The following is a 9886-nucleotide window of genomic DNA, read 5'->3' on the forward strand; positions in this document are numbered from 1 at the left end:
AACCTTTATTGCGTGCATGAACTTAAAAAATATATATATAGTATGCACGAATGACCGGATGTTTAGTTAGCCGGTTACACTTGTGAATTCTTTAGTTTTTTTTTTCGTGTTCTTTACACACAATAGAGGTTTTGTAAGTTGATGCGCACAATAACTTTTTGCGCATAGTTTATTACATTTTCATGCACTTAACCCTTACATTTATAACAAAGTTATAATGATGTGAAACGTATATAGAAAAGGGTGGACAAACACCAGCAACCTAACTATCTAACGTTCTAACTACACACATTAATCAGAATTTAGAACCATAAGAATTGGGGAAAAAATCGGATCTTTATATCTTGATGATTATGATGCCAAATAAATGAAAAACAAACACAATCACTGACAAAAAACGGTGTCAACTCACCGCACATATTCCTTTTTCTGTATTTCATCATGAAACTCACAAACAAGTAATTCTTTTTACACCCCACTATCGGAAAAACCATGGTGGACGGAAGAACGATGGCCAGAAAGATGTTATTCACGCCTGTAAAGGTTTTCTATTTGTGGGAGATGTTGGTCGTCCACTGTTATTGTCTTCTGCTTTTTCTTATTTTCTTTACTTTCATCTATATGTGGGAAATGAAAAAAAGAAAAAAAGTGAAAATTGTAAAAATCTTGATACAACAAGAGGAAGACACAATTCTGTGGTGGGAAGGGTTTTATAGTCAAAGGCATCCAACGTGTTAAGATAACCGGACCCTCATAAGCTTTTACCCGATTTCATAATACAATAAACATTTAGCAGAGTTCCTTACATATAATAGAGATTTTGTAAGTTCATGCACACAATAACTTTTTGAGCATAGTTTATTACATTTTCATGCACTTAACCGACCCACATAAGCTTTTACCCGGTTTCATGATACAATAAACATTTAGCAGAGTTCCTTACATACAATAGAGGTTTTGTTTTATAAGTTCATGCACACAATAACTTTTTGATTATAATTAATTACATTTCCGTGCACTTAACCCTATATTGTATGAAGATGAGTTTTGATAATGATAATCCTATAGGGTGTTATTAAATTAGTTATACTATTATTATTATAAAGTTCGTATGATGAGATTTTGATATGAAAAATAAGAAAATTTTAAGAAGATTATTCGGAACCCAAAAATCCTTATTTATGAGCCCAGAGCCCAAGGTTATTCTTTTGACCCATATTAGGGGACTACTCCCAGTCCCGCCATATATACACACACATATCTGGTCTAAAACACTTTAAAATCGTGTCACCATGCAGTTACATATAAAACATTCAACTACCGAATTAGCAAACAGAATAAGCAAAGCTTTAATCACTTCTTCAAATCATCAAAAGTCCATCCCGCCTCTAAAATGGACTCCATTGCTCGAACAAACCCTCCACGGACTCGCTTTTCGCAACTCGCTCAGTCCGCAACTCGTTTCACGGGTCATCGACCCGTTTCTCATTAATCACCATTCACTCGCACTCGGGTTTTTCAACTGGGCTGCCCAACAACCCGGTTTCACCCATACTTCCATTTCTTATCAGTCCATACTCAAATCACTATCCGTTTCCCGCCAATTCAATACAGTTGATAAACTAATGAAGGAAATCAAAATGCAGAAAATTGTACTCAGTGCTTCTGCTTATCGGTCCGTTATCGCTTCGCATTTATCGGGTCAGAAGGCGTTGAGCGCTTTTTCGGTGTTTAGTGATGTTAGATGGATGATATGTGAGATTGGTGTCGATATTTGTAATGCTTTGCTTGCGGGTTTATCGTCTTATGGGCATTTGGGTAATGCACGCCAGGTGTTTGATGAAATGCTTCTTAGGGGTGTTCGTGTTACGACGCTTGGTTTTGGTGTGTTTATATGGAGGTTTTGTGGGAATTCTGAATTGGGTGATGTTTTGATGTTTATAGATGATGTCAAAAGGCAAGTTTCGCAGCGTGTGAATGGGTCGGTTGTTGCGCTTTTGGTTGTCCACGGGCTGTGTTTTGCGGGTAGGGTGGATGAGGCTGTGTCTGTATTGGATGTGTTGAGGAAAAAAGATTGTAAGCCGGATTTTATGGCGTATAGAGCTGTTGCAGAAGCGTTAAGGGAAACTGGGAATGTGGCTGAAGTGGAGAAAGTGTTGAAGATGAAAAGAAAACTTGGAGTGTCTCCGAGAGGTAGTGATTATAGAGATTTCATATTTCAGTTGATTTCGGAAAGACTTGTTTGTGAAGCTAGAGATATAGGGGAAGTTATTGTGAGTGGGAATTTCCCGATTGAGGATGATGTTTTAAACGCATTGATAGGATCGGTATCTGCAGAGGATCCGTCTTCTGCATTAAGGTTCTTTAAATATTTGGTTGAGAAAGATAGATTACCAACTCTTCTTACGTTTACTAATTTGAGTAGAAATTTGTGTAGACATGGAAAACATGCTGAACTTGTAGAAGTTTCCAAGACTTTATCTGGCAAAGCGTATTTTGTGGATATAGAAAGATACAACATTATGGTTTCGTTCTTTTGTAAAGCAGGGAAAGTGAAAGAAGCTTATGAGGTGCTTCAGGAGATGAAGAAAAAAGGGTGGGGTCCAGATATCGTATCTTATAATTCTGTAATGGAGGCATGTTGTAGAGAAAATATGGTTCGTCCTGCTAAACGTTTGTGGGATGAGATGTTTGCGAATGGATGTGAAGCTGATTTGAGAACTTACAACATATTGATATCAAAGTTTGTGGAAATAGGTCAGGTGAAAGAGGCTAATGGGCTATTCTGTCACATGTTGGAGAAACGGGTAGAACCCAATGCAACAACATATGTGTTCCTACTCAAAGGGCTTTGTCAAGAAAATGAAGTCGTAACTGGCCTTGAAGTCTTTAAAAAGTCATTTGAACAAGATGCAGAGATGGCACGAACCTTACTGGGAAAATTCATTCTTTATCTCTGCAAGAAAGGTATATTTGAATTCATGAACTTATCTAACAGCAACAAATGTCCCTGTATAGAGCATGTCACGGACAGTAGATAATTAAGGTGGTGCATTTGGCAACTTGGGTAACGGGTTGAAATGTGTATTTTTAATCTGTGCATTTGGATGTTTGGTACTTGAGTTGGATTGATTCACAAACATATTCTTTTCCATTTTTAATAAGTTTATGCATTAAATGATATGAAGAATTAGTAGATGATTAGGATAATCTGACTTCTCTGAAATTAGAGTGGTAATACCCGTTTGACCTTTTGTATTCCGTTTCAGCTTTAGTTGATTTTCCTGAGTTGACATGTTAGAGATAAGCCATATCCCACATTAACGCATTTATTAGTGAACGGGTTGAAATTGACACCTTTAAGAGAAAGGGCAGTGTAGATGTGTGCTAATAATCTGGTTGCAGGTCACTTTATAGCTGCTTCAAGCTTGGTTCGTGATTACAATTCTACTATCGGAAATTCAGAGTCAAACATGATCTTGCTAAAGTGTCTTGCTGATGCTGGAGAGGTTCCTCTTGCTATTGAGCACATAAAAATGATTGGGAAAATGTCACCTCCAATGATGCACGAGCTTCGTACTGGGTTTTTGTCATCACTTTCTTCTCCATCAAAACCACAACCAATTTTAGAGATAATTCAAGTGATTGAGACCCTCCAGCTGAATCATGTAGGCTCAAGACTTTTATCGACAGTGTCTATATTACTTTCTCCTTTCACTCCTACAATGAACTATGCGTTTGTATAAGTTATTTATCCTTACTAAAATTTTGTAGGCACCAAGTGAATAAACTCTCATGTTCAAGGTTTTCCTCGAATGTTGGCGGGTTTGCTTCCTCCGGGCTAGGATACAATATCTGTGAGACAAAGTGAAAGAATAGACTTCGTCCCAAGTGTAGGTGATATCATTCACGCCACAGTTCACACGAGGCTTCTTAGTACAGGTGGCAAACTGAACGTATTAGGTAACAAGTCATGACGGGTAACATTTTGGTATGCAATGAAGGGAGTTGGTCGGGTTGGGTCAACTCACAAGCACTTCCGTTTTACATATTTAATAGATATAGATAACTTTTTTTTTTGGTGAAAAATGAATTGTATTATATCCAAAAAATACACATGTACATGAATAAGTAACTTGGACAGGCCCAAGTACCACATTCCACACTACTCCTAAACTTCAAAATCATATCCCACTTACCTATATCACAATCTATATCAACAATTCAAATACCAGAAATGACAAAATAACAACCATTCACCACATTAAGTTATTAACAGCCCAAGCAAAACAATCAGCACCATGAGCTTCAAACTGCACTAGTATGGGACCAAGTAGTCCCATCTTGCATGACTCAGTATTCTCATACGCACGTGCAATTATCCAACTCAAAACTGCATCCTTACTTGGCCAGTAGAAAACTGTTGGCCCATTTCAGATCCCATATACTTGCAATCCTTTCAACATATTGTGTTTTCCTTACTTTGATGGACATTATCTTGAATTTTACACTATCCTTAATGATTTGGCACATTGTTTCCAAATTTCTTTCTTGAGTTTTGAACACTCTAGCATTTCTTTCCTGCCACATATAGTACACAGCAGCAGCAACAACCAGCTTATTCACCACCTTTCCAAATTTGCTTATGACTCTGTCTTTGGCCAAGTTTCTGACCACATCTTGAAGACTTTCCAACCCTTGCATTTGAAACATGTTCTGACTAAGATTCTTCCAAATTTCCCTACTAAAATCACACTGGAAAAATAAATGCTCATGACTGTCAATATTTTCCTTGCAGAACACACATTTTCACTCCACTTTTTCACACCAATTAAACATCTTATCCTGGGTAAGTAACTTTTCCTGTACAGCCAACCATAGAATGAATGCATGCCTAGGTATCAGTTGATTAAACCATACCACATTCTTCCACTCCACATTTGGCCATTCATCCCTCAAATCATACCAAGCCTGCCTGGTAGAGAATTCCACTTTTTGATTGATTTTAGTCTGCCACAAAATTTTGTCCTTCTTCCCACTGCATATATTTGGACTTTGGTACTTCAATATTACTGAGATTAGGAAACATTTCAGCCCATCCATCAGGCCATTTCCATATATTTGGTACTTCTATGAACGCATGCCTAGATATAGATAACTTGTGTTACATATCACTAGCACGGTACCCGCGCAATGCGGCGGTGATGGTTATGGTGGTCTGGTGGTGTCGGCAACAGGTGGTGATGGCGCGACTATTGGTGGTGGTGGTGGCAGTGTCGAGTGGTGTAGGTTGATATAAATGTAATTGATATAGAGATAATTGATCTAAAGGGGTAATGAAATATTTTAAAAGATAAGGGACCAATGGTGTAAGTTAATTCATTAAGGGTATAATGGTCATTTTGCATCTCTCCTTTTTCTAACTTTTCAACAAAGTTGTATAATCTTTATATAGTAGTATAGAATTATAGAAGTATAGATTACAGAAACTCTATAATTAAAAAAAATCAACATTTGAATTAATTGATTAAGAAATTTGTATTCAATAAAAGCAGAATGTAAGCAAAACATCTTGAACTAGGTTAATATGCTTTTCATTTGCAAGCAAGCCTTTTCTTAAATTGAACAACACAGCACGCTCATTATCATCAAATTTTTGTATATTTGGACAAAATGGTCATTAAGATCAAATTTTCAGAGATATACTAGTATCATCATTTACTATTTTAGTTTTCATACATAGTTGCCTCAAAATCTTGTGGACCCCCATGTTTGACACATGACTGTTACCTTTTTCGTGGGTTCCACAATTTGAAAAGTGTAAGTGGGTGAGAACATCTTAATCTTATATATTCATTGATACCCAAAACGCACACCACAAAGCTTTCTAGTTCGGTGAATCACCATCCTAGCACGTAGCACATGGATTATAGATATAGTTTTCCACTTGTCTTTGGCAAGTTTCAAACTTGGATATATCTTGTCAACCAGCTACTTCTGTGAGACCATATGGTCACGTCGTGATGGTGGTACATTGGGCTATTGTCACTTTGGTACCTTATTTTAACTGATGAAAGTGTTACATTTGGCATTCGCAACCAACCAACCCACCCACAAATAGGCAAAGATGCTTTGAATCATAAATTACACAAAAGTACACAACTCACTAGCACACACAAGTGGTTTTACTAAATGTTTCTAATTAAATACTGTAATACAGAAGCTCACAAGTAAATAAATACTGAAAAACTAGCTAAAACTAGAAACCAGTAACCCACAAAATCACCAACTGAACAATGACCAAAAATAAAATGCGTGAAGTTACTAAACAAACTAACAAACGTAACATGACATAACATTAAGACAAACTATTTACATTAAATTCAACCAGATGTACTCATGCAATCAGCCCACCCACCACTCACATGATCCATTTATGACTCTTTAATACTCCACTCTCGACTCACCTAACCCACTCTCAACAACCTACAAAAAATCAAAATCTTGATATATAAAATCATTATTATTCTAGTGATTTTTCATATATTTGTTAAGTTGCGCAATAACATGCTTATGAACCAAATTCCATGAACATGAGTTTCATAAAAGTTGTATGTAAAGGTACCAAGTTGCTGACATGCCTGCTGATAATAAGATCCAAGTTATTGCACGGTAAGAGTGAAATATTATCCATTGGGAACTCAGAACTGTTAAATTGACCTACAAATCGCTTTCATCTGTCGAGTAAAACCAAACAAAAATGATTAAAAACTCATCAGTGACAGAAAGCAAGCAGAACTATTTGCCAAGAGTAACAAGCAACCAAGCTTTGTTACTTACATATCATGCCAAACAACATTCACATGTCTTTGTTTTTTCCACTTGACTATCTATCCATAACTTTTGTAAAACATTATTACTCACAACTACCATCAGTCCATCACTACAACAAACACAAACACCAATGCCATTTGCTAGCAGCTAATTTATTTCTCATGGAATCACCAACATTTTTCTCTTTCTTTTCATTGTTACTACTTATACTCTCCATCTCTGTCCAAGTCGATGCTTCAAAACATCCTGATCCCCGAATATCGGTCGTTGGTGTTGTCTACTGTGATGCTTGTTCCACTAACTCTTTCTCCACCCACAGCTACTTCTTACCAGGTTTCATTAATCAAACTAATTTCAAATTCATATAGATATATATTGATCCTGCATTGTAAATTTGAAAGTTAGATAAGAATTTGAGTCTACTCGATAAAAGCTCGACTCATTAGCAGCCTATAACCTCACCCAATCATCTCATTTCCCCCTATTTGTACCCTATCCGTTCCTGTCCCAAAATAAGTATCTACCTTATTCTTTTAGTTTATCCATGAATAAATGTTTACTTTCAATATATTTTACTGATTTAACCATTACAATTTACAGCCTTCATTCTACTTGCTTCTAAATTTTTCATGTGCATGGTAAATCGGTAAAAGTGACATTTCACTAGAAAAAGCATGTAATAATTGCACATTTTGTAAAACTGTGTTCTGTTCTTTGTGGCTAGTGACATTTTTAATGATGTATGCATACAGGGGCAGAGGTACAGATAGATTGCAAATTTAAAGTAGCTTCTCCAAGAACTGCAGAGCAGATATCTTTTTCGGTCAATAGGACTACTAACAGATATGGAGTGTACAAGCTGGATATACCTGCTGTTGATGGGATTAACTGTGCTAAAGAAGCAGAATTTCTTAACAACTGCAGGGCTAGCTTGATCAGAAGCACTTCTCCGGCATGCAATGTGCCTGCCTTCTTGAGTACTTCAAATGAGTTCTCTGTGAAATCAAAACAAGCCAATTTATGTATCTATAGTTTGTATGCCTTGAGTTTTAGACCTTCTAAGAAAGATATTGCAATCTGTGGGAAGTAGCTGTGTACACCTTGTAACCATTTAATTTCTAGTGGCATATTACAACTGTACTTCCAATTTCTACTCATTAGTTAAACTGCATAGTTCCTTCTACTGGTGGCAAGATGGACGGGTTGGGCGAGTTGGTTATTCGACCCAATACTGTAGCCCGTTTTTTTCTTTCTTGGGTAATTTTTTATTTGAACCAATAGAGATTAAAAGTAAAAATCTTAAATGAACAAAACTGCAACTCGTTTAGCCTATCATATGAACTACCACATCTCCCTAACCCTGTTCACAGTTAGCCAACAACGAAGATCGTCAATAGCTTAGCTTCAGGAGTCTATTGTGTTACTGTATATTCAGATTGACGGCTTGTTTATCTCCCTTTTAAAGACGGCGTTAGGATAAGGAATCACATTAGAACGTGTATTCATTTAACTGAGACAAAATTATCAAAGAAACAAACTATATATAAAGCACATGTAAGCACAAACATAGATGCAATATTTGGCTTAGATTTCTCCTCTAGCAAAAACATTTAAACTTTAATTCAATATACAATTTTCATTGCTGCCTCATCGATCTTCTTCTGTTTAGGTAATTGAAAGCGAACAAAGCAATACTCCCAAATATATATATATATATATATATATATATATACATGAGTGAGATATTTTGAGACCACCTCTTATTTTAAGACCAACTAGGACCATTGATTTTTGTACACTATCATTATCTACTACGATATACAAGACTTTTTTGTAAAAACACCAAGACTTTCCGGCGACGGGCCCACCAGCAAATCATGTGTAAGTTAACTTACACATGCAATTTTTCTGTGGATCCGTCGCTGGAAAGTCTTAGTGTTTTTACAAAAAAGTCTTGTATATCGTAGTAGATGATGATGATGGTGTGTACGTTATGAAAATCAATAGTCCTTTTTTGGACTTTTTTTTTTTGATCTCAAATTATCTTTCTTATATATATATATATATAAAATAAATAATCAAAGATGTGTCAATTAAAAAACAGGAGTGTATCTCGTTGATGCATTAAATCATTATGCATCATGTTTGAGGGACTCGAAACATATATTGAGTGAAGTCCAAAAAATTTAGGCAGCCTGTTTTTAACTGAAAGTTTAAAGAACTTGTCAAATGAATAAAATATCTCACTAGTGCTGTTGTGGGTTGAGCCAATTAGATGGAGCACGAAATCACCCAAGGATTGTAGGCTATGTTTCTAACTACGCTTACTCTTAACGTTTTAAACCTAGCGCATTAATTAGGCCATGTATAGGCTAGTCGGGCGGCTTTATTTAGGCTCACTCATTTACAGTTAGCTACGAGTCATTGTGGCCAAGTAACACGCATGATCTGGTGTCAAGCCCCAAGATCATGCACCCTGCATGATACCATCTATGCTGCTATCTTTTTGGGGCAAACAGGCGTTTTGTCAAGTAATCGTGTGTGAGTTCAGATTTGATCGGCCTCAAAAGATGTGTGTGAACAACCAATAACTTTTCAGGGCATACAAACATACAAAGTAGTTTTGAGAAAACAGATATGATTGACGAGACTACCCGAAAAAAGACCCCCTTAACTAAAGGCCGTGGATAGCCACTTAAATTGTACTGTCTGAACCGTGAAGCACTCATTAGACCAAGTTTAACGTCCAATTAAGTTCTCAAAACATTCATCAATAACGCGAATGTATGGTTTCTCACATTTATACATGGATGGATTTAGATTCTAGTGGGAAGCCCAAGCCCAAATCCAAACCCAAGCCCAAGCCCATACGCTATTCATTCATGGCATTTACTTTGATTACTACACAAACATGAAACATGTCTTATTACAAGATTAAATAGCGCGACCAGAAAACATATGGTAATCGGCCTGTATATCCTCTGGGTCACTCAGTGAACATTATCTCTGTTTGTCAACTGACAACGGTAGTAGAAGCCGGTGAATATTATTA

General features: G+C 36.5%; 2 protein-coding genes across 2 annotated transcripts; both read left to right on the forward strand.

Moving 5' to 3' along the window:
• The first annotated feature begins 1292 nt into the window (after positions 1-1292).
• LOC122610768 (pentatricopeptide repeat-containing protein At5g14080) lies at positions 1293-5375 on the forward strand. The gene is made up of 3 exons (XM_043783727.1): positions 1293-2967; positions 3406-3668; positions 3775-5375. Exons 1-3 carry the CDS (start codon positions 1293-1295, stop codon positions 3787-3789), a joined length of 1953 nt encoding a protein of 650 aa, XP_043639662.1. The 3' UTR covers positions 3790-5375.
• A 1510-nt stretch (positions 5376-6885) lies between these two features.
• On the forward strand, positions 6886-7974 carry LOC122579150. The gene is made up of 2 exons (XM_043751262.1): positions 6886-7167; positions 7587-7974. The coding sequence occupies exons 1-2, from the start codon at positions 6996-6998 to the stop codon at positions 7922-7924; spliced, it is 510 nt and encodes a 169-aa protein (XP_043607197.1). The 5' UTR covers positions 6886-6995; the 3' UTR covers positions 7925-7974.
• The last annotated feature ends 1912 nt before the right edge of the window (positions 7975-9886 follow it).

This window comes from Erigeron canadensis, chromosome 8, assembly GCF_010389155.1.
Source record: "Erigeron canadensis isolate Cc75 chromosome 8, C_canadensis_v1, whole genome shotgun sequence".
Classification (NCBI taxonomy): domain Eukaryota; kingdom Viridiplantae; phylum Streptophyta; class Magnoliopsida; order Asterales; family Asteraceae; genus Erigeron; species Erigeron canadensis.

What these genes read in the sequence shown, in the direction of transcription:
- LOC122610768 (XM_043783727.1), top strand. Translation starts at nt 1,293, where the DNA reads ATGCAGTTACATATAAAACATTCAACTACCGAATTAGCAAACAGAATA. An exon ending in TCTTTATCTCTGCAAGAAAG is followed by an intron (nt 2,968 to 3,405) that starts GTATATTTGAAT and finishes ATCTGGTTGCAG; the next exon opens with GTCACTTTATAGCTGCTTCA.
- LOC122579150 (XM_043751262.1), top strand. Translation starts at nt 6,996, where the DNA reads ATGGAATCACCAACATTTTTCTCTTTCTTTTCATTGTTACTACTTATA. An exon ending in CCACAGCTACTTCTTACCAG is followed by an intron (nt 7,168 to 7,586) that starts GTTTCATTAATC and finishes GTATGCATACAG; the next exon opens with GGGCAGAGGTACAGATAGAT.